The sequence below is a fragment of the Sardina pilchardus genome, chromosome 2, assembly GCF_963854185.1.
Source record: "Sardina pilchardus chromosome 2, fSarPil1.1, whole genome shotgun sequence".
Classification (NCBI taxonomy): Eukaryota; Metazoa; Chordata; class Actinopteri; order Clupeiformes; family Clupeidae; genus Sardina; species Sardina pilchardus.
The window spans coordinates 3,203,682-3,227,615 of NC_084995.1; the positions used below are offsets into that span (position 1 = coordinate 3,203,682).

The 23,934-nt window shown below is 40.9% G+C and overlaps 1 protein-coding gene across 5 annotated transcripts; it reads right to left on the minus strand.

Moving 5' to 3' along the window:
• Nucleotides 1-1,353: 1,353 nt before the first annotated feature.
• On the minus strand, nt 1,354-21,103 carry gne (glucosamine (UDP-N-acetyl)-2-epimerase/N-acetylmannosamine kinase). Of its 5 annotated transcripts, none has more exons than XM_062516683.1 (14): nt 20,975-21,103; nt 12,766-12,974; nt 12,386-12,632; nt 9,788-9,995; nt 9,247-9,399; nt 8,724-8,936; nt 8,432-8,519; nt 8,105-8,315; nt 7,959-8,009; nt 7,462-7,591; nt 6,230-6,451; nt 4,657-4,839; nt 3,924-4,040; nt 1,354-3,818 (listed from the first exon to the last, which is right to left on the minus strand). In XM_062516683.1, the coding sequence occupies exons 2-14, from the start codon at nt 12,954-12,956 to the stop codon at nt 3,583-3,585; spliced, it is 2,250 nt and encodes a 749-aa protein (XP_062372667.1). In that variant the 5' UTR covers nt 12,957-12,974; nt 20,975-21,103; the 3' UTR covers nt 1,354-3,582. The 5 variants fall into 5 exon arrangements, with proteins under 5 accessions (XP_062372667.1, XP_062372651.1, XP_062372633.1 ...); XM_062516667.1 differs by lacking the exon at nt 20,975-21,103 and adding an exon at nt 16,760-16,928; XM_062516649.1 differs by lacking the exon at nt 20,975-21,103 and adding an exon at nt 15,479-15,680.
• Nucleotides 21,104-23,934: the final 2,831 nt, after the last annotated feature.

A 23,934-nucleotide genomic window follows, 5' to 3' on the forward strand; every position in this document is an offset into this window, starting at 1 on the left:
TGGGTCGCGGACCCCCACAGGTGCTCGGTCCCGCCATTGCCACTTGCAGCTATATTTTCACCCTTGATTTTGTATCATTTTTACACTCTCAGAAATCCCTTATCTTGAAGGCCATGTTTGGGCATTCATTTTTAAAAAAGTATTATTGCCAGCCTGCTCAAACCTTAGGATGGAAGACAGAGATATTCTCAGTATGATCGGACCATTAACAGTTTGTACTGCACGCCCATTCTTTTTATATAAGGCCCTAGGTATGGAACAAAATGCAAAACTGATGACATTGAGGGTCTTCTTCCTTGTATCCACATGACACCAGTCATTATTTTGTCTGCAAATACAAAATAACATCTGAGACAGTGCTGAAACAACTTTATCTGATTTCATACAGAATGACTCAATTGGAATTATCAAAGGTGCTTGTTCAAATTCCATAACTTATTCTAACTTGTGCACATCATAAATGCTATTCTCATTGCTTAGAACAAACATCAAATGCTTTAGTTAGTACATCCATGCACTTGGCTGTGTACAAGGCCATATACAGTAGGCATGGAGTCGACAATTGGGGGGTGGCGGTGCCAAATGTCCCATGCAAATTCACAAGCAGATGTCATTATGTTTGTTTTTGTGTATTAAAAAGGTTCTGGCATGAGGGACACTTTGGACCACTAGTCTGAAAAGTTTGTAGGGGAAATACTAATAAAAGTACCCTTAGATGTCATTATGTTTTGTTTTTGTGTAGCCTATTTAAAAAAGTTTCTTGCATGATCAGGAACATCTGAAATGCATCCAGGCTAGAGCAAAAGTATAACTCTGGTATAACCACTCCAGAACTGAGTGAAGAATTAATCGCATGGGTGACAGCTGTCAGAACAGCAGGTGCGATAGACTGCAGAAGAGTAGGAGGGACGAAATCCATAGGGTATGACTTTGCTGAAGAAGTAAGGTAATCTTCATCAAGAGGAGAAAGAGTCCAATCATGCCACCATGTCAACACAAAGGGGAAAAAAAACTCCTTAAAGGCTCATGAAACTGGGCACATAATTTCACTAACCTTTTCAGTGAAAAATGATTCCACAGATAATGATTCAAGGGGAAATTCCTTGTACAGCACTGTACGTTTAAGCTTTTCTGTATCACACAATGTAATTATACATTTGAATCATGCCATTTTTAGTGACGCAAATAAGAGATTGATAATTGTATAGATTATTACACAATATTTGGAAAATTCCATGAAATTCCTAATGCAACAGCAATGCGTGACCAGATTAGGGTGCAATGTCCTTAGATTGACTGTTCCCAGGCATGCAACTTTTGCACAGTAAGAAGTCAGAATAAAAAAATGCAGTATACAGAATTGGGAAAATTTAACTTAACTAAAAAAATGACATTGACACAATAATTAGTACAATACTCTATTTTTCCTATGCAGATTCATTCCCACAATTCCCACAGATTTACATATTATTAACAAGTACCGAGTCATGAATGCACTGAAGGTGAATGTTATGATTTGTTTGACAAGGTCGGGTATTATAACATAATTTGCATTCAGTGACATACATCCAGTCTTGTCAGTCTTTTCCAGTATTCACATGAGAATATCACAAGGACAGCAACATGTAGTTGATATTTTTGGTTGTTTGCCATTGCTATTGTACAGTTAAGCATTTGTAAAGAATTCACTAGATCGTATCATGTAGACAATATATACAATTAAAATGTAGTATAGGTAATATTACAGTGTCCTGAAAAGGTCAGAATGCTTCCAAATGCAAAAAAAAACATATTTGCAAATACAGAAAACACATCAATAACAACATATAAAATGGCCTACAGAACAACACATAAAATAGACTACAACTATAGCAACACATTGCAGTAACACATAAAATAACCTACAGCTTTGCAACAATTTGATTTCATCTGTTGCAAATTCACACAACAAATGCAGATAGTACCCAAACAGAAGCATTCACAACACGAAAAGAGGTTCACCTAACCTTACCGTCAGACAACTATGACAATCCTAATTGGTTTAAACAAGTCAATAAATAACTATAACTTTACTATAAATAATTTAACATCTTTAAGTTGAAATTAAGTTCAACCCAAAAAGACTTTGGAAACATAAAGCGGTCTGTCAATCAAGTTCTCCAATTGGAAATCTCTGTTGGTGTAGTGAATTCTTTCATTGTGTTGAGGCTACTTGCATGCATTGTTGTTGTCTGCAAGTGTTTTTGCCTTTGCTAGTATTCTCTTCATTTGGAAGTATTGTGACCTTTTCAAGCCACCGTATAATATACTATGATCTGTTCATTTAATTGCAAAGCTTGTACAAGGCATCTCAATTTAGCATTTTAACTACTGATGACAACACAAAATGGTGAGATCCAAGCAACATCTACTGCAGACTGGTTCATGCGTACACTGGATGTAAATAATACCTACGCCATGGTCCTGTTAAGCTACAGAAGGACAAGTGGTCACCCACGCGTGTCCATTTGTTTGTTGGTTGGCTTAATCAAATTCTGTAGCAGCTGATGGGGTGCCTTCATGAATGTGGCTTTGCATTCAAGCTTCCATTAAAGGTACACTATGCAGGTCTAGGTAGTTTTGGCTACTGTAGAGCTCCCTTTACAGTCATGATATATTCATATTTTACTTTGCTGTTGTAAATAGCAAACTTCTTGTGACTTGTCCGCCCTGAACACAATGAAAAAGCTTCTGTTGTGGAGGTGAAGAAATAACAGGCAACAATCTATATCTATTGCTATATCTACTGACAAGGTAATGTTTCATGATTCTCACGAGATTTGTTGTGCCGCCGTTCATGAAGTTGTATGAAGTTGGTGAACGATTCGCCTATTACAAGTTTGTTTGTGATCAAATTGGCTTCGTAAAGGTTATATCAAGGTGAAAATCGTGCATAGTGTACCTTTAAGATATACCTCACTCTATGTCACTACTAAGGTGCACTTTATGTGGCGATACGGTTCTCAAGTTCCTCTACTTCTACATAGTTATGGTCCTCTCCAGAACTCTTACAAATGGCTTTGTGTTATGGGCATGATAATCCCCAGTTTGTCACACCTTATGACTGCAGAAGTCATCCTCATGTCACACTAGTCAGGAATGACTGGTGTTTGATCCCAATTCAACCATCAGGGCAGGGCATATATAATTAATAATAGATGTTGTAACAACATTTTTACAGACAAATAAATGAGAGACAGCAATTGACTACAACTGTAAATGGTCATCAGTCACTATGCACAGCAGCAGCACCTGCAGGAACCACTGTTTAAGCATGTGTAGTAGCTCTCTGACCAGAGAGACTGAGCCCTCTGCTAGAAAACAGTTGGCAGCCACTATGCACGCGTTTGGTGCACGGAGTAAAATAAGAACAGGTAAGGTTTCAGGTGAAAAGCAAAAGATAAAAAGGCTATCCATCTAACATAAAATTCAGAAGTTTTTTGTCATAAGTTTGCATTTGTTGATGTAGAGGCCATGGTCAGGGTATTGAGCCATCTCAGGCTTGGGGTCCTCTGGAGGTGTGGAGGTGTGGAGGGCGAGGGCTCAGAAAGTCCTGCGCGTGGCGTAATCCAGCACCATACTGGCAGCACCCAGCAGGGCAGGCTCCTCCAGGTCAGAGGTCAGAACCTGGATGTCCTTCGCCGAGGTGAGAGCGCGCTGACTGATGACCTGCCGCACAGGATGTTCGTAGAAGGAGGCCAGAACGCCGGAGAGAATCACCATGGACGGGTTCACCATGTGCAGAATATTTGTGATACCAACACCCAGTGCCATGCCAGCTAAGAACAGTAAAGACAGGTGATTAGAATCACACGTAGCTGAATTACTGGTACCAGTGCATGGGACTACAGTTAGTGTGCTAACAATGACACTGCCGGACATACCTGTTCTCAGTACTGCATCAGCTTTGGAATTTCCTAAACGAGCTGCATTGATCAGGTCGATGGCACTGACTGGGTCTTCTTTCTTTAAAGTCATTCCTTCTGTAAACAACAGCTCTTCTGCATGCACATGCAGAGACACAATCATCAACTGGAGGTAGAGAGGTAAGTCTGCTAACAGAATTCATTCATTCTAAGTCCAAGACACAATGCTATCTAGGTAAACCGTAAACCTTGTGCAGAGAGAGAGAGAGAGAGAGAGAGAGAGAGAGAGAGAGAGAGAGAGAGAGACAGAGACAGAGAGAGAGAGAGAGAGAGAGAGACAGAGAGAGAGAGAGAGAGAGAGAGAGAGAGAGAGATGCCTGGTATTATCTCAAACCTTTACTTGCAATTCAGTTCTCGTACTGGTAGACCCGGTTTTCTCTCAGATAATTAGGAAATGTTATACTGTGTTAACAACAAGTTATTCAATGCCTTTGGCAATGTATTTGCATTGTCTAACTGACTACATAACCTGGGCTACCTAACAAACAAGGAGGCTAAAAGAACACAATAGTTGAGGCAAATCTCATAGCCATGGGCTAAACCTGTGGCCACACCAGGCCAGGAACTGCATCTAACTGCAACTCGGCTTCATCCATTTCAGTATTCTAAAATGTATGTTTCCATCTGGATGTGTATGAGTAGGCGAGTGTGAGGGAGTGTGATCGTGGGGATGCTTGTGCATGATTCTTACCATCGTTGAGTCTCTTAGCCTCTCTTTGTAGGGCTATACCAGACGCGTACGCCTCAATGCAGCCACGGCTACCGCACATGCACTCTGGTCCATCCAGAGACACCATAATGTGGCCGAGCTCTGCTGCACAGAATGTGCTACCATGGATCAACTCGTTGTGCTGGACAACCCCACCACCTATACCTGTTCATTTTAACACACACACACACACACACACACAGGTCAAATAACTGTACAACAATATAATAAGATATTTTGTCTCTCTCTCTGTAATCCTGATTAAGTATTGAGTGAAACCTGTTGAATTGAGTTATTCGGCCGTAATCATACTATACTTTGAGGGGACCATGTCCCCCTCAACATTCAACTATGATCAAAATGTCACCCCTAATATATACATAATTTGCTATACTATGATAGCCTATCACTCACTCTAACCAACAATAATTAACCAGCATCAGTGTTGCATTAATCCCATGCATATTGTTTATTTACGGTAAATTGTTTTCAATTTACCGTAAATAAAATCTTATAAACCAGACAAAAATCACAGTTAACTCTATGGAGCAACAAGTAACCCACAAAACCCCACAAAAACTCAACACACGGCCCTGTTTCGCACCTAGAGTGTTTGTAGAAACATCAGAGACCCAAATGGAAGAACAAAAGCACAGTGAGTTTTGTGTAAAATGGCCCCTTTAAGGCTTAAGTTGTCAGCATGTGGCTACTATTGGCTTATCTGCCAGGGCTTAACAATAGGTCTTTTGGTTTTTAAAACACTTGTCTTAGCTCTGTATCCAAGTTAATTGTTCAAATAACTTCAAACAATTCAACTTAAATGTCATGCTTCATGCATGTTCTAGTCCAATAATTACAAATAGCCCACACAAGATACTTGACGTCTTGACACCCACTATCTCAGCAACAAAAGAAATTAAACCGCTCCAACTGGTCTCAGAGATTGGACAACAAGTGCAACATGTTCCCCTCAAAGTACACTGCTCAAAAAAACACAGGGGGAGGCAATTTTTCCATCTTCAGCCTTCATGACTGATTTTTTTTTACAAGTTTTGCGTTTGGATAGGGTCAGTGCTAGTGCTGGTAGCATAAACCAGTATCTGGAGCCTACAGAGGTTGCACAGGTAGTCCAACTCCTCCAGAATGGCACACCAATACTTCCCATTGCCAAAAAAGATTGCTGTGTCTCCCACTGCAGTCTCAAGAGCATGGAAGAGATTCCAAGAGACAGGCAGTTGCTCTAGGAGAGCAGGACAGGGTGGTAGAAGGTCCTTCACCCAACAGCAGGACCAATATCTGCTCTTTTGTGCAAAGAGGAACAGTAGGAGCCTTGCTAAAGCCCTACAGAATGAGGGGCCGGTGTTCACAATTTACAGAAAACTATTTACCCAATTCTGACCAATTCATACAATACATTATGATGCACCATATCAACAACCACGTAAGCCATAGTTTTTACAATTTTGCTGTTTGCCAACATAACTGCCCTGGAAGTTTGAATTGTTACAGTATCAACAGATATTATTTGGGATTCATATTGGTGGTCAGACCGTACCTGTTCCTGTGATAATGGTTACAAAGTTCTCCACGCCTTTTCCATGACCAAACTTGCGCTCAGCCAAGGCAGCACAATTCCCGTCATTGTCCACCCACACAGGTAGGTGCAATGCGTTGGAAACAGGCGTCCTGATGTCGACTGAGCTCCATTCCTGAATCAGCTTTGTGGAGTGGAGGACCACACCTTCTTGGGGGTTGACTCGGCCCCCCGTTGACACACCTGACAGAGAACAGAAGGGAAAAGGAGCACAAACATGTAAGGGCCCACTTTTCAATGTGAAGTTGGCAAAACATGTGATGAGAAACCAGATTTAGACAGCCACACATGGCATTCTGTAATCTACCCAGTCTACTCCACCAGTTCCTAAAGATCAGCTGTAATAGATGAAGGTGTTGTCACTCCAATACAGGCCTGGTGCCTGCCAAAGCTGCTCTACAGCAGTCATCATCAAAAACAATGGATGGCCGGTGAAGCACTAGAAGCTAAATTAGTTCATAATCCACACTTCACAAAGACTGTATCACTAGGTGAAAAGATATGCAGACCAAAGTAGGTCACAGGTAACATCAAATATTCATACAACTAAAAGATATCTAGGCCAGATAGATAAGCAACCAATCATTGTGCTTAGTACAGACTACATGATGGCCAAGATAACTTGCCGTTTTGATGGTTCTCAAATATAATTTATATATTTGATATACATATCATATTATATTATATGCATATGTAAGGGATAATCAACGACGCGCCGTGCGTTTCTAGGAAAATAATGCACGTTCAAAGTGGTAATAAGGACCCGACGCCGCAGGCGGAGGGGACTTTACACTTCGATAAGTGCATTATTTTCCTAGAAACGCACAGGGCGCGGAGTTGATTATCCCGCTTATACCACTGCTACTATCATTTTCGTTTATATTGCCGCTGTCTTAGATACAACATTGCTGTTTTTACCGTTACATTCACATTGGCGAATTAATAGTCAAGTGTAATAAGCCCAAAAGAAGGGAACTACTTCATAGCCGTGCGGTATATAGAAAAATAATGCACGTTCCAAATAGCGCATCACAATAGGAAATTTGACCAAGCAGTGTTATAAATATATATATAACATAGGGACATCCTGCTTACAATACACTTCTTATACACTTTGTTATCTAAAAATCCAGTGTTAAATGTGTGACTTCCAAATGTGTACAGCTTATCCAAAGGAGTAAAGGGTTACACACCAACTCCTAGGACTCTGCAGTTCAGATGCACAGCATCTTTGAGGGCCTCGTTGCACATCTGTAGGATGAGATCTATCCTCTCCTCATACGTCTTTGGGTTTGATTTGGTGTACTTCTTCACTATTTTACCCTATTGTATAACACAAAAGAGAGGCAGCTTGCAACAGAAACCAGACTTAAGCGCAATCACATGGTTGGGAATTACAAAGGATGAATGGACACGGGTGGGACAAACATCCCCCAAGAGGAAAAAAAACCCCAAACTCAATCATTTTGAAATATGAACATGCTTATTATACAAAATGAAAAACTATTGAGATAAAAAGGATTTCCTATGTCCCCATCTTGAATCAAGGCTTTGCCCTCACCATTGTCAATCCGATATCTGGGCTGATTAATAATTACTTCCATAAATCACATCGTTCCGTATGGCATGCTTAAAATTTATTTTACTGATACCATCAGTAAGTACAGATCAAACTGCGAAGTTGTGGTACCTGACAGTGAGTTTGGCTTGAGGTGTTGCCTGTAATAGAGTTGTAGGGTACCTACAGCATTTAGACATGTGAGGTGCTGGACATCAGAGCACTTATGGTGACCTTAAAGCATTTCACATCCAGTAACACATATGCCTGCGTCTCACCTTCATGCTGATAATGGCTACACGCAGGTTAGTGCCTCCCAGGTCCACAGCAAGGGCACTCTGGGTCTCCAAAATGTGGTCAATGTCCTGAGAAATGCAGTCCTTTACTGTTGGGAAACAGAAGGTCTTCTGCAGCGGCTCATCCAGGTTGATGGACTGCAGGAACTTGAGGATGCGTGGAACTGCGTTTCCATCACCGTAGATCTTGGAGCTGAGAGGGAGATACGCAGAACGGAGTTAAACTGCTACATCTTTTTTGGATACATGATTACATTAGTAAATGACTACATCATGAGAATAGGTCGGTGAGGATCACGGAGTACGCACCAGGGATATCGTTTCCCAAACTGTAGATCCAGCGCATGGTATATTTTATTCTGAGTGTCCGCATCTCTGACATGGAGAACATTCTCCCCTATCCAACAAACATCATGCATCAAAAATTAAATTAAATATTAACCTTGTATGTACTAGACATAAGTATGTAGAAAAGCCCCAATCTTCTGACAGACAGAATGTTTCTAGTGAATCAAGCTATAACTTATCAGACCATTTCAGTCACATGCAATCTGCAATCTCCCCATGAGTCAGATATAAAGTGTTCATTGCTTGGCAGTACCTGTCTCTCGGCCAGTCTGCCTGGTGCCCAGGTTGATTACGGGGGTTCCAAAGGCCCCTGCCTCTCGCACCCCGCAGCTGCTGTTGCCAATCATGCACCCCGCATGGGCCACCAACTGTATGAACTGCTCAAAGGGAACATGCTTTACGGCCCTGAAGTTGGGATGCTGCTCAATACCCTTCTTGCGCATCACACGTACCATCTCCTTACTGCCTGAGAGAAAGAAAAGGCTTCAGTTACACACACAAGGTTAGAACACAAGAAGTCAATGAGACTGCTAAAACTGACACACAGAGCAAACATTTAACTGATCTGGCAACTTCACAGAAATAACCATTGTATAAAAAGCTAAGTATGAGAACCAACAGGCGTCCTACAATTTGTTATATTGTGGTAAATTTCAACTGCTCAGAGCACTACTGAAGTCTACCAAAGAGTTGATATGAGTGTGTGTGATGGAAAAAAAGATGTAGAGGCTCTAATTTAAAAGAGCAGAGGAAGAGGACACGTCTCTCAATCTTACCAGCATCAATATTGGGGAAGAGAACCAGTGTCTTCTTGTTGAATGAGATAAGAGCATCCAGCATCAGGTCATAGATCTTTATGGAGTTTTTGATGTCGGTTGTCACAGGATGCTGCAATGCTACGATGTAGTCTTGCTCTTTGACACAGTCTCCTGTTCATGATAACAAGATTGAGTTCACTCTAGTAAGGTTTCCTCCATGCTTGAGCAATAGATCAGGTCTCACTAACTTTGGTAAATCTTTATTACAGAGGAGCATTTGGGAGTTAAGGTTTAAGAGATGCTCCATCTTCAAAGACATAAAACCATGAACTATGCGAAGCTATGCTAATGGTGGGTGTTTCAGAGTTACGAGAGGGGTACATATCATCTTATCGAACTCTGGGGGAGATGGTGAATAAGCCAATTTCCCAAAATGCTGGCATGTTTCGTTAATAAATAATAATAAAAAAGTCCCCGAGAATACACTTCATGGGTGTGTTTAGCAGAGATGTTATTTTGTTATAGAGTTGTTTCTACAGGCATGTTTGTCAGGACGTACCCAGCCAAGCCTTGATGATATCAGCATGATCATCACGCTGGTGAGCAGTCAGCAGCTTGTCATAGGAGGGGCAGCCAGCAAGGAGGATGCGGGAGTGGTCCTCACACATGGCGATGAGGTGGCGCTCAGCGCTACGTGTGCAGCAGGCATGGTAGTGGGCCAGCTTGGATATGGCATGTCGGATGGAATCATCTATAGTGCCACTCACCTGGAATCACAGGAAGATGTGATTGAACTTCCATGCAAAAAAAATGTCACAAACATTCCAAAATCAGGACAACCATTAAAAGGTTCTGATAGCACAAAAGGTGTAGGTTAGGGGTACAGCATGATACAGCATATATCAAATTCAATCAAATTTAGAAAATTTGCTCTGTGTTTTCCTGCTAAATGTGGGCGTTGGGTTCACTTGCTTTCCGGTTTGATGGGTGGACTCCGTGCCCTCGCTATCATCTCATCTCCTTTGTCAATCTCATAAAGTTGGTACAAAGTCCAGATTAAATTCCTTTAGGTGACACCAGGAGACTTTGTAAAGATTTGGAAAATATTACTAAAAGATTATAGTCACACATCCTCTCACATCAACAGACAAGATGCCGATTTTATAGTCACAGACGAAGATTTTGCAAGAACTAGGAATCTTACAGGACATCTTTACAAGACAGCAACTAGATTCCTTTTAATCATTTCCCATTGTGTGCCAGATAGCACCCGGAACTCAACGAAGCGTTCATAAACTAGCCATATCCTGCTCATAGCAAAGCATCCTGCTTCTGCGCCATTGTTTCATCTGTGACATCCCCAACCTGCGGAAACGTCATCAAATTAGGTGTCACGTCTGCATGTGAGCAGGCAAACGTGAAGTGTTTCCGTGGAAGTATCAATTAATCAAATAAGGCTGCAAGCTCTTTGCCTGTTCCTGTCCGGTGCTGAAGAGATGAGATAAGACTAAAATAATTCCGATAATATCAAACACGTTTAATATTGCCGTAACGTCAAGAGTAAGATTAGAAAAACACTGACTCAGACTGGCTAAAAACCGCTAGGGTTGCTATCTTAGGCCTACATTATACAATCTAGATGATCTGAGTCACGGGACACGCTGAAACTCTAGTAAAACTCCCATTACTTCATCCTGACGTTGGACATGTAGCTTCCACCTGTGACATTGTTTGAAAATCATATGGTGTAAGGCCAGCATTAGTCTTCAGTACGCTTGATATGAAATACAGGACTTTAATTTGTAAGACATGCAATGCACCAGGCAAAGCATTGATACCACCATGTAGAAACAAATTCCAATTCAGCATTTAAATAATCTAATCTTACTTAAACATGGGTGAGGCAGCACACAGACAACAAAGTTGTAGTCTCACATAATTTCTGTGAAATTTCTTAAAACACATGCCACACCACACATTCTTACATCCAAGTAAAAGCATTTCATTTTCTAAATTTGAGACCAATAGTGGAAAAAAACATTCATAGCGCACAAAATGGACAACATGTAGGAAGAGTCACAATTAGACAGAACTGACTGATTTAAATGATAGGGTGGTTCCCATTTAGAGTTGGCTGTTCACGTGTTAGAGGGTAGATGTGATGCTTCAGATGGACCATCATTATAAGTTTTGGATTGAGGGCTTTGTGAACAGTAGTCCATGTTAGATAATGGGGACGTTGTTATTATTTGCTTCTTACAACACTCTATAGAGTGCTGCAGAAAGTTCAATTCACATAAATGGGCCTTCCCAACGTTCGGAGGTCTAATATTTCTCAACAACAGAATGTTGCTAAGTATAACAGACCGCTGTCAAGGAAAATGGGTTTTGTGCTTCTAATTCAAGTCTTTCATATCAATCCTCAACCAATATGTTTGCTTATGGCAATGGAATTTCATTGAAAGTGAAACTCAGCTAGTAACGTTGCCATGCAACACCTGAAACTGTCAAGTTCCATCTGTCTGGCAAACTATATATTTTGCTAGCGGAACCACGGAACGGTAGCCAAGTCATTGCATAAGACACATTGTGTTGAGTTTCTTTTCTGGTTTTGGCAAGCAGCCGTGTAATAAGCAGTATAATGTATAGAACGCCCAGTCATTACCAGGAAATGGGTCCTTTCAGGGTGGACCGGTTCGCCCTGATGACCGGCGTTCAATACATTATCCCTTACTTAACTGCAAATTTACCAAATTTGACACCTAGTTCAGGTTGACATCATATACTCTATGGTTGACAGGAGTTGAACTTGAGTGTCTGATTACACGTGTTGTGCTAAAATGGTGTCAGGTGTAAATAATAAAATAAGTTTGTGATCCTGTGAATTACATTTACAAAATAGGTGACAATAGGTGTTAGTGCCAATCCTTTCAAATTCTAAGGGTTTCCTGCACAGTTGTACAGAATGCGAACCTTCTACATGAGTGTAGAGCATGATGTCTGATTGAGCCTTCCTGCCTCCCAGGTCCTGATCCAATCCAGCCTCACTCTTGTTTTGTGATGAGTTCAAAATATGAAAGCAGGCCTACTCAATTAACAAAACTGTCCAGCCCAAGTTTCTGTAATTTCCAGTCGTAATGCTGCGAAATGCTCTCACCTCTCCTCCCTCCAGATGCAAGATACGAATATTCATGAGGGCTGCCGCAGTAGCCAGGGCCAGAGCATCAAATCGGTCGCCATGGACAATCAGCACGTCAGGGCTGAGCCTCTGGAGGACATCCGGCAGCTTGACCAGCGCAAGGCCAACAGACTCCACCATGGCTGCCTCATCCTCCCCACGCACAATCGTATGCAACTTGGAGCCAATGTCAAACTCATCCTGTTCGATCATACGGAATGTGTTTCTGTGGGGAACAGGGAATATCAGGAGGCATTTAAACCATGTTTGGCAAACTTACATGGAATTTCAACTTCTTCAGCACATAATGGAGCAGTAGCTTACAGTATATCTGTATATCTTGACTAATGATAGCTTACCCATAATCATCAATAAGGTGAGATCCTAGCACCACCACCTCAAGCTCAAAAACCTCTGGGTTGGCCTTGATGCCAAACATAATTGGTGCCAGCTTGGAGTAGTCAGCACGGTTACAGGTAGCGACGCACACCTTCAGCTTCCGTTTGCCATTATTTTCCATTTTCTCCACTCGTTCTCTCTCCCTTTGCATGCTCAGGTAATACAGCTCCTACCAAAAAGAGAGAACCAAAGAAGATTATTATGTTGTCAGAAACTAATGTGTTTGTTGACGATCGGCAGTCTCATCCCTGTGAGAGAGCAGTTAGTAAGCAAACAAATTACAGACCACATACACAAATTACGTTAACTGAATGTACGTTAACTGAATGTACGTTAACAAAGAACTGTGAGTGAGAATACAATGCATGCCAAAATCCCTTTTGTCACTCTTGGTGTGGATGACAGATAGTACAGACTTGTCAGACTTGTACTTGTCAGACTAGTTCCACGAATCAGATAATATTTCAGAACAAAAGAACAGACAGCATGAGATACACAAAACTAGATCTCTAAGACACACCATCCAGCAAAAGGGAAGTTCAACATCTGACATCTGTTACATCTGGTCTCTCTACCGAAAACTTTTTTTCTTTATTTGTTTGCAAAGAGGACATGACTTCTGATTAAGACTAATTATGTCATAGACTCATCGTTGTGTTGTTGCAGTTATCATCTTTCCAACTGAGGTGAGACCATGTATAACAGAGGTCACACGAGTTCCTCAGGGCTTGTGTTGAAAGAGGATGCAGCTCAGTGCTCAGCTCACAGTGCACAGTCCTGGCATGAGATACAACGCTGGTATCTATGCAAGCCTGAGATCCCCATGCCAGAAGGTTGCCAGGCTGTGGACCATACTTACATGAGTTCTCCTCTCAGTGAGTCGCTGAGGCATGAAAACAAATGAGAACAAATACTTAAAGGGGCAAACACAACTAAGTCACTTTTTATTGTGAGGATACTTAGTATTCAGGTACAACACTGTTATCAATATAGGATTTCCTTGAGCCAAATGGGTAATAATCACTAGACTATAATCAAACACCTCCTCAATATTTTGTTATGTGGAATTGTGTTTTAAAAGTCAGGTGAACAATTTAAGATGAGAAAGCCATTAATCAATAATAATAATAAGAAATAGGGAATGTATGCAATTGACTGAAAAGCAGTTAATGATAATCTTGGTCCTGATTCCAGTGAACAAGTATTTTCACCAATCAACACAATTCAGAATGAACTCCCACCTCTACCAAACTATCTCTCTAACAAGTGGTCATTCCTCCTATCCTATCCCCTCCCCCAGTGCCCTGCTAAGGCCCTGATAATCATTGATAAAAGTACAGCACTCCACAGTCCCTCAACAAACTACTCCATGTTTGGGAGAAGGCCATATTGACACAATGAGTCTCTTGGTCAAACAGAGCAGAGCAGTTACAGGAACTTGATGAGAAAAGAACCCTGTACCAAATATCCCAAATACAGTGCACTCCAAAAGTATTGGAACACGTGCTTAAAGTTAAATATAAAATCATCTTTTGGAAATGTATCTTAATGCCTTAAATGAAAAAATGAGGAAATATTCAAGGACATCAATTTTCTTTGTGAATGAATAATGTATTGTAAATAAATAAATGTTTTCCTTAAAATACAGGGGTCATAAGTATTGGAATGCCCATGTTAATGTGGGGTTAATTTAATTCCAAAGGCCAAGGGGACTTTATAAGGGTGCATAGTGTCCTGGATCTATGAAATAACTGGCCTTTAAAAATAAAAAATAAAAATCCTTCATGGGAATTTAACATGCGCGTTACAATACTTATGACCCCTGTACTTTAAGGAACACATTTATTTATTTACAATACATAATTAATTCACAAAGAAAAGTGATGTCCTTAAAGGTGGAATATTTCCCTTTTTTTTTCATTTAAGGCATTAAGATCAATTTCCGAAAGATGATTTTATATATGATATACTTTTGGAGGGCACTGTATAGGCCTATTGTTAAAAATTGTGTCACACTTTTTTGTATTACAAAAAAAATCAGTTCGAGTTAGTATTTCACCACAAGCAAACACAACACTATTCAGTGGTACATATAAAACACTTCAAAAAGACACCAATTTTAACGTGAGCAAAGCATATAAATAAGGGTGCGTTCATGAGCATCTGGGAAGTGGGAGAATTCTAGAGTTTGAGGGGTTCAAGTCACACCTGAAGGGAGAACTTTGCAGTTTGAAGTGGGGGCTTTTACTATCTTTCTTGCCCACTATCTTGAGGGACAGTTCCCAGGGCCAGGGGAATGTTTTGACGTCCCTAAAGACAGTGAACACTCACTTCGGAAGCGAGTTTAAAAGTGGGAACCTTCCCACTTCCCCGCCGCATTAACGCACTATCAGTGCACAGAGTTCAATAAACGGTAGCCTAACAGAAAAGACCAGCACAAAGTTCGTTCAGTCATACGATGTCACATCAAACAGTAGGCTTATAGTCAATAAACAAAATGAAAATTTAAAAGTGGATGCGGGATAAAGTGTGTGCGAGAGCGAGCATGAGCGTGCCTGTGTGACAGAACAGTGGTTGACCCAGGAGGAGCGCAATCTCCCCCCCGACCAAGGGCTAGCCAGGCCCAGGCACTATTCCTAATAAATAGGCAGGTCTGCTATTCCTTATCGGTACCTGTACAGTCCACGTCCGATCCACGTCCGAGTTCCAATCGCGAAACTGGTCGATCGTAAAATGCTTCACCAAACACCGAAACGTACTCAGCAGCTCAATCGCACTCAACGTTTCACCGTTCACGAACAGGTAGCTCTCTCTATTCATTCAGGGCTCACTTCCTGATTTGTGGTAAGTGCGACCTCTCCAATTTGCACCTGGCCAATAGCGTGAATGAACAAGGGGACTCATTTTAGAAGACATCATTATTGAATGTGGTGTGAGCATGTATGTAAATGTGTAAGTTTATTTGTTAGGATAAACCCTTTGAGATGATGCATCTCATTTTCGAGGGGGGTCCTTAACCTTAAATGTAACTGTGAAATTAGCTAGTTGTGACAGAATGCCATTCTGTCACAAGAAGGCAAACAATTATGTAGCCTACAGCACAGACAAGTTAGGACTAACCATGGCCTTAGGCCAGAGCAGTCAGAGCTTACAATTGGATAACTGCACTCACACAAAAGCATGACAATTCCATGACAAACTGAGACTATTTTCAAAGAATGTCCATAGAACCTTAAACGGTCTGCTGACCATTAAACTGCTATAAAGAGCTGTATCATCAGCTGGAAGCCCCCTCCTGCCGACTGAACTGACAAACAAACTGCTCTCATGAAGGAACATGGGGAGAAATAGCCTAATGAAAAGTTACTCAGTAATATAGCGATTTGAAAAAGCCCAATTAATGCAGTCCTTTGAATCAACCAATGGATCAACCAACACTGTAGGCCTACCACTCTTTACTTTATTCCACCCCTTGAATGAATTCTAATTGAGGGCTTCTACACTGTTCTAGCGGAGTCATCTGAGAGCCTGATTACTACTCATAATAGTCCAGACACTGTGTTGTTAATATTTCCTTACCATTCGCCTAACTTAACAGCCAGTGTGAAATGGTCCTTCATGCCAACAAAACCACAGAATTCATTACACAGCTCATCATAGCCATAGACTAGGCTGATTCAGCCACTCAGTACAACAGTGCAAAATAAGAGGAAGCAGTCTTTTACAAATAAGATTTTGGAACATAATTGCTGGACCCAGTCGCACATTCTTTAAGCAGCCTGTTTTACTCCCCCATGCTAACATTATAGGGCTAACAGCCTAGTTACAGTCCTCTGTCATCAAAGCAGCACGGCCAGAGCTCTTTTAAGAAGTAGCATCACAAGACTGGAGCACACTAGGCATTAGGATGGGGGCAGGGACCGGGAGGACCAAGACAGAAACGGTAGCACTCACATGTGGGTTACGGCCTTCAATACCAGGGAACATGTCTCCTTCTGCAATCTGTAAGCAACTGTATTCTTCTGCTGTGCCTTAAAAACAGCCTCCCTCTATCACCTACTCTCCTCCGTCTCTCTCGTTTTTCACCCGGTTCATGCAGTCTTTTGAGAGCAGTGTTCCGATTACCTCTTCCCCTCACAAAGCACCACACCCCCAGAAGGAGGGCATTACACACACGCTAGCAGCTGTGATTGGCAGCCTAGCACGACAAATAAAGCAATAGATCCCACCCACTCAGCATCCTAGATCCCACCCACTCAGCATCCGGCAGTAAAGAGTGATGGCGGGGGAGGGCTACGATACACACGAATGCAGGCAGGCGCGGGCACACACGCACACACACACACGCACAAATCCTCCATCCAAAGTCCCACCACTGCCGCCTCCATAGTACCGCCAACAGGCCGCATTTAGATGTACAGTTTGACTTTTTTTTCAGAAGTGAGCTTAGTACACTGATTTCACTCTACCCTATTTTGAATTGAATGTAATTCTAAGACTGTCAGATGCTGCAGGGAGAGAAAAGTGGGATTTGGACATAAAATACCATACAACATTTTTAGGAGCTTGTAAAAAAATGATGTAAGGTTGAAGCCTTTATCTTTATTTTTGATGAAATATAGTCAGTTGGAAGTAATCAAATGGTCAAATGTTCAGCATTGTAAAAAAAAAAAAATTTCTTAACTGAAAGCTGTAACGTCAATAACATATTTTTTTCCTTTACATATGTGTACATACAGTGCCCTCCAAAAGTATTAGAACACATGCTTAAAGTTAAATATAAAATCATCTTTTGGAAATGTATCTTAATGCCTTAAATGAAACAATGAGGAACTATTCAACCTTTAAGGACATTAATTTTCTTTGTGAATGAATAATGTATTGTAAATAAATAAATGTTTTCCTTAAAATACAGGGGGTCACAAGTATTGGAACGCCCATGTTAAATTCCCATAGGGGATTTTTATTTTTATTTTTAAAGGCCAGTTATTTCATAGATCCAGGACACTAGGCACCCTGATAAAGTCCCCTTGGCCTTTGGAATTCAAATAACCCCATGTCAACACTATACCCTTAACATACTAAGAGTTTGGCATGCTTTATTAGCTATTAGCTAATTAGCTGGTTTCATTCTCATTGAGCTCACTGCAATTCAAACCAGCTAATTAGCCATTAACCTTGACATTTATTAAGACTTTACTCTTAAAATATTATTTCAACTTTATTCTCAACATCAGGGTGTTATTCTCAACATCTTTATTCTGAACATCTGGGCCAAAATGTGAATGATGACATGGTATACTACCATACATAGTAAGCTATATGCACAGAACGCGGTTCAGGTACCTCATTTGTTTCCGGTGGAGCTAGGTGTGTTTGAAACTGACGCTATTGTTAATGTATGTAGTGCCTACACGGACTCGCTTGGTTGTTGCACCTAGTGAAAGAGCAGACTATGCTGAAAAAGGATTTTGTGTGTGTTGAAACTGTTATTATTGGTTAAACCATATCTTCAATGTTGGAGTGAACATGTAAGGAGCAAATTATAACAGGAAATGCAGTTAGAACACAGCTAACGCTCCATCGGAAACAAATAAGGTAGCTGAACAGCCTTCCATGCACATAGCCTATTGTGACATGCCTTGTGGTGACAGACTTGCCGATCATTCACATGAGAGCCCAGCCTGATAGGTTAAATAAATAAAATGAACTGGTATTTCAACTTTATGCTTGACAGTGAAATGTTACTGTCAACATTTTCACTTTGTTGGAATGGTTTTCCAGCTTTGTGGCCCTATGCGTCATATCAACACCATGTCTGGTTTGAAAAGGAATCACTCTCCACCCTAGTTCAGTTTTTTCTGAAATTTGACACTCTTGGATGCATGCTCAGGTAAAAACCAGCTGAACTGCACACAAGAAATGGCCACTACATTGAATATTTAACAAATTCTTTAATAGTTACACCTCCAAAGTATTTCTATGTACAGTACAGGCCAAAAGTTTGGACACACCTTCTCATTCGGACACCCCTTCTTTATTTTCATACTATATGACTATGAAAATTGTAGATTCATACTGAAGGCATTAGAATTATGAATTATCACATGTGGAATTATATACTTAACAAAAAAGTGTGAAACAACTGAAAATATGTCTTATATTTTAGGTTCTTCAAAGTAGCCACATTTGCTTTTAATACTGCTTCGCACACTCTTGGCATTCTCTTGATGAGCTTCAAGAGTCACCTGAAATGGTCTTCCAACATCCCAGAGATGCTTAGCACTTGTTGGCCCTTTTGCCTTCACTCTGCAGTCCACACAGTGGTTGGAACCAAAGGTCTCCGATTTTGACTCATCAGACCAAAGCACAGATTTCCACTGGTCTAATGTCCATTCCTTGCGTTCCTTAGCCCAAACAAGTCTCTTCTGCTTGTTGCCTGTCCTTAGCAGTGGTTTCCTTGCAGCTATTCTACCATGAAGGCCTAATTCAGGCAGTCTCGTTTTAACAGTTGTTCTAGAGATGTGTCTGCTGCTAGAACTGTGTGGCATTGACCTGGTCTCTAATCTGAGCTGCTGTTAACGCGCGATTTCTGAGGCTGGTGACTCGGATGAACTTATCCTCCGCAGCAGAGGTGACTCTTGGTCTTCCTTTCCTGGGATGGCCAGTTTCTTTGTAGCGCTTGATGGTTTTTGCGACTGCACTTGGGGACACTTTCAAAGTTTTCCCAATTTTTTGGACTGACTGGCCTTCATTTCTTAAAGTAATGATGGCCACTCATTTTTCTTTACTTAGCTGCTTTTTTTCTTGCCATAATACAAATTCTAATAGTCTATTCAGTAGGACTATCAGCTGTGTATCACCCCTGACTTCTGCACAACACAACTGATTCCCAACCCCATTTATAAGGCAATAAATCACACTTCTTAAACCTGACAGGGCACACATGTGAAGTGAAAACCATTTCAGGTGACTACCTCTTGAAGCTCATCCAGAGAATGCAGAGTGTGTGCAAAGCAGTAATCAGAGCAAAGGTGGCTACTTTGAAGAAACTAGAATATAAGGCATATTTTCAGTTGTTTTACACTTTTTTTGTTTTCCACATGTGTTAATTCATAGTTTGATGCCTTCAGTGTGAGTCTACAATGTCAATAGTCATGAAAATAAAGGAAACTCATTGAATGAGAAGGTGTGTCCAAACTTTTGGCCTGTACTGTATGTTCACAGTATGTTATCTCAGTAACTATTGAGATTCAAACATAATTCTTGGCGTCCTTGATAGTCCACTACTTTACAGTGCCATGCAACACCTGCCATCTGTCACATCTATCAAATAAGAATGACCTATGTGTGGCTTGGTTATCATTGGCCACTGTTGGGAATTCTGTACACAAAACTCCTCTCAGGCCTATACTGGCCCAACTCATATTACTATCTCATTAAGATAATCCAGAGGGTTACATTGGTCTGTCGATAGAAGCATGGCAATACATTATGTGGCACCTGAAAATTGTGATCTAGGCCCCCGACCATTCTGCCTACGCAATTTAAACCACTTAATCCCAAATTGCTCCAGAACGACTGTCAATTAATGGAGTCGGTCCTAGTATAAGAGCGCTAACATTAAAGGTATTTAGTATTATGGTATATTAGGAGGAATTTAAAACGACATTTTAGGTATCACGTTTTTTGTTTTATTATGCATATTTACGTGCAATGCACACGTAACTTTAGAGTTGGTCTAAAGTTTACATGCACAGTGAACTCGACCTGCACTTCATATTTCAGTTTGATAAGTGACAGCCTACTAGCCAAGTTTTCTGCCAAGCGAAAGTTAGCAGCTCATTCACTTGAACGAGACTCGGTGGTTATTAACAGTCTGCAGCTATTCACAATAACAGACCACTACAAAGACAGCACATATACAACTTAATTTGCATCCACTAATAATGCACTTAATATGAAAACAGCCGTATGTAGCTTGATAAATCAGCTGGCAAGCCATAACAAACATCATATCTACCCCCAATGTGCACGTTGATACTGACCAAAGATGCTAGCCAGCTAGTTGGACACCGTATCATCACCAACTTACATAAACATTGTCTACTTTCTTAGTAGGCGTTACAGCTAATTATGTTCCCTAACGTTATGTTACAGTGAACGTACCTTAAACGGGACACACCTGGCACATCTATGACAACCAAAGAACGCTTCTTTAAACTTGTGTTGGTAATAGCAGAGAAATTGGCTCCTGGTATCGCACCCGCAATATACATGCTAACGTTAGCTAACCTGCTCTGTTATCTGGTTAACATAGGTTGAATAGGAACATCCGGGAATTTTGGACTGAGACACGTCGCAGTTCTAGGGACAGTTTCTAATGGTGCGTTCATGAGGTCTGGTGAAAAACTTTTTTCCCAGCCGAAACATAATCGTGAACGTCTCTTCGTGTGTAGGCCTACCCAAAGCCGTGTAGGCCTACCCACTCTGGGCCTACCTAAGAACGTTTTGGTGCGCAAACGAAAGTTTGTGGTGTGTTAGGCCTACCTTTTTTTTTTTTTTTTTTTTTTTTAATTATTATTATATTTTAAGCTAAGCGTTTTGTTGGATTGGCTCTATGTCGGAATATTCTACCAAAAGCTGAACTCTAGGCAGTCAAGTGTAGGCGTGAGCCTAAGGGTTTAGGATATTGGGATTGAGAACCGAGTTTCTGGGTGCAGCTATCAGATGAGTTAGCGTACCATGTTTCAGTCAGTTTCTTTACCAAACTACTTGGCTGTGTGTGACTTTTAGGTCTATGTGTGTGACTGGTGGACAAGAGTAGGCTATGTTGTCTATGTGTATCAGCAGTCTGAACCTGGGACGTATAATCACATAGCCTACATTAGGCTACCTGTTCTAGCAGTTATTGAATTACCCAGCCCAGTCTGTCTGAAGGGCCGGAGAGGGTTTAACAATGTTGGTGGATCTTTTTTTTCTCCCATCATTCAATGAAAGATGTGACTGTGCCCCCCTCACCAACATCCTAGATCCTTTTGCCCCTGTGCCTGGAGCACCTACTCTCTAGACTGGGTAAACCCAGCCTGACCTGTCGGCGATAGGATTTCGCCCTGCAGCTCAGGCTGGAAACCTGCACATTTATCTCTCCTATTTCCTGTCCATGTTTGTTGGAGGGGTCAGAAACCAGCTCATCCTCTAGGTGCACCTGGATCGTTGGTCTTATTGGTTGAAGGGCTATCCAGATGCATTATCATTTGAATTATGCCCATTGATCAAGCCTCTTGTGCCGTAAAATACAGTACAGACTCCCCAGACTAATGTTCAATCTTAAAAGATTGAGCTTAGTCTGGTGATAGCCAGACTACTCTCTCACCAAAGCTCACTTTGTCAGCTCTCAAAAGTTGCCTTGTGTATCATCAGCTTAATGGTGGAGTGGTGTAGAAGAATAATGACAAAATACATAAATAAAGAAACAGTTTTTTTTAATTGAATCTTCCAGTAGACTTGATATTCATGGAATAAAACTGCTTTCTGGGAATAGGCCTACTACTAGCAAAACCAGCTAAAAAAAAAAAGACAAACGAGAAATGCAGAAAGGAGCCATCTGTGAAAGTGCATATAAAAAAACAGTAAAACATCTCAAAAATACAAAAATGTTTACATTAACACCGGATGGGATTTCTGTTTGCCTAAACAATGGACAAGAAATAAGTATGATCTAGTTTGCATTTTACTAGAAAAAGATCAATTTATAACCCACAGCAACTCACAAGAGCACAGATATGAAATGTTTACTTTTTCCAGTAAGAACTAACTGGAGAGGCTCAGGCAGAACATGACTGTTTGAATTGGTACATGATTTAGCTGAGTCAGATTCAGTCAAAGAAACAAGAGCAGTGCATCTTTATGGTATCCACTCTGCAAGTCAGTACTGACTTGCCTGTATTTTCTCCGGAAAAAAATACATTGTTGGCTTAAAATGTTCTTTATGTGACCAAACAAACTCTGATAAAACAAGCAAGAAAGATAAAGACTGCATAGCACTTAGTCTAGGGGATGAGTGCATCTAAAACCAAGCCTTTTGTCTCACCTTTAACACAACTGAAACATGTAGCGAAACATGTTTATTCAATGACCACCCACTGTTGTCTTCACACCCCCTTCTACAGCAATTGATTGCTTTTACAAAAAAATCAGGGATATCACATTAAGAATTTTGGAATTGTGAGGCAATCTTCCAAAAAGCTGACTGTTGCATATGTTTTATGCACATTGACAACAGAATTTTCAAATGGCTCTGCCCAACTTGCACATTCCCTTAGACACAATAGTATGATGAACAGAGCACACCATGACAAGTCACACTGATGCCTGTAGACAGGAAATTACACTATTGCATGTCATTTAAAGAGCAGATCATGTGTGTCCAAATCCTTCTGTCACTTGCTTAACAATCTCTGTGACATTCCTCCCGCCATCATGACATAACCACCTATAAGTATCTGGCGCACTGGTTTATTTATTAACCTGAATATGTAAACTCGCCTAATCTAAAATCTAGTGACATCCATTTTTACATTAATTTAACATTTTTTTTATTTTCAGTTTTTATTCAACTGACATACCCCTCATTGTCTCCTTCACTATTCAAAGTCTGTACACATAAAAAATGCCCCCCCACCAACCCACCCCCCCACACCCATTGTCCCAAACTCCCCATGGAACACTCCAGGGGCTCCCACATGGAATACTGTGACGTAAACTTTAAAAGAGAGAGCGGAGGAGGAACTGGAAAAAAGACAGAGAAAAGATAAACAAAATGCAATAGCAAAAAGAAGGCCACCAGAAGATTCTAGAGGAAGGATACTTGGCAATGAGTATGCTAGTCTGATTTTTTTTTTTTATTACGCTTGGTCACACTTTGTTTTTAAATCAAGTATCTTCCAGATTCCCAAATAACAACTCTGAAGACTCCCCTGTCAGTCTTTTCTACCCCATTATGCCCTAGTTAGACCTCCTTCAAGTAGAACAGAGCTGCACAGACTGGTTCTTAAGGGGCATGGTGTGAACCAGTTTTCAGAAAGCTTACAAAGGGACTGGTTGAAGCAACTGACTGCAATATGAAA

Excerpts from the sequence above, each read along its gene's own strand:
- gne (XM_062516649.1), bottom strand. The coding sequence starts at position 15,625 with ATGAATAGAGAGAGCTACCTGTTCGTGAACGGTGAAACGTTGAGTGCG. Across the intron at positions 8,010-8,104 it reads TAGCCATTATCAGCATGAAG|GTACCCTACAACTCTATTAC; the intron begins GTGAGACGCAGG and ends TAAATGCTGTAG. Across the intron at positions 4,041-4,656 it reads GGCTAAGAGACTCAACGATG|AAGAGCTGTTGTTTACAGAA; the intron begins GTAAGAATCATG and ends ATGTGCATGCAG.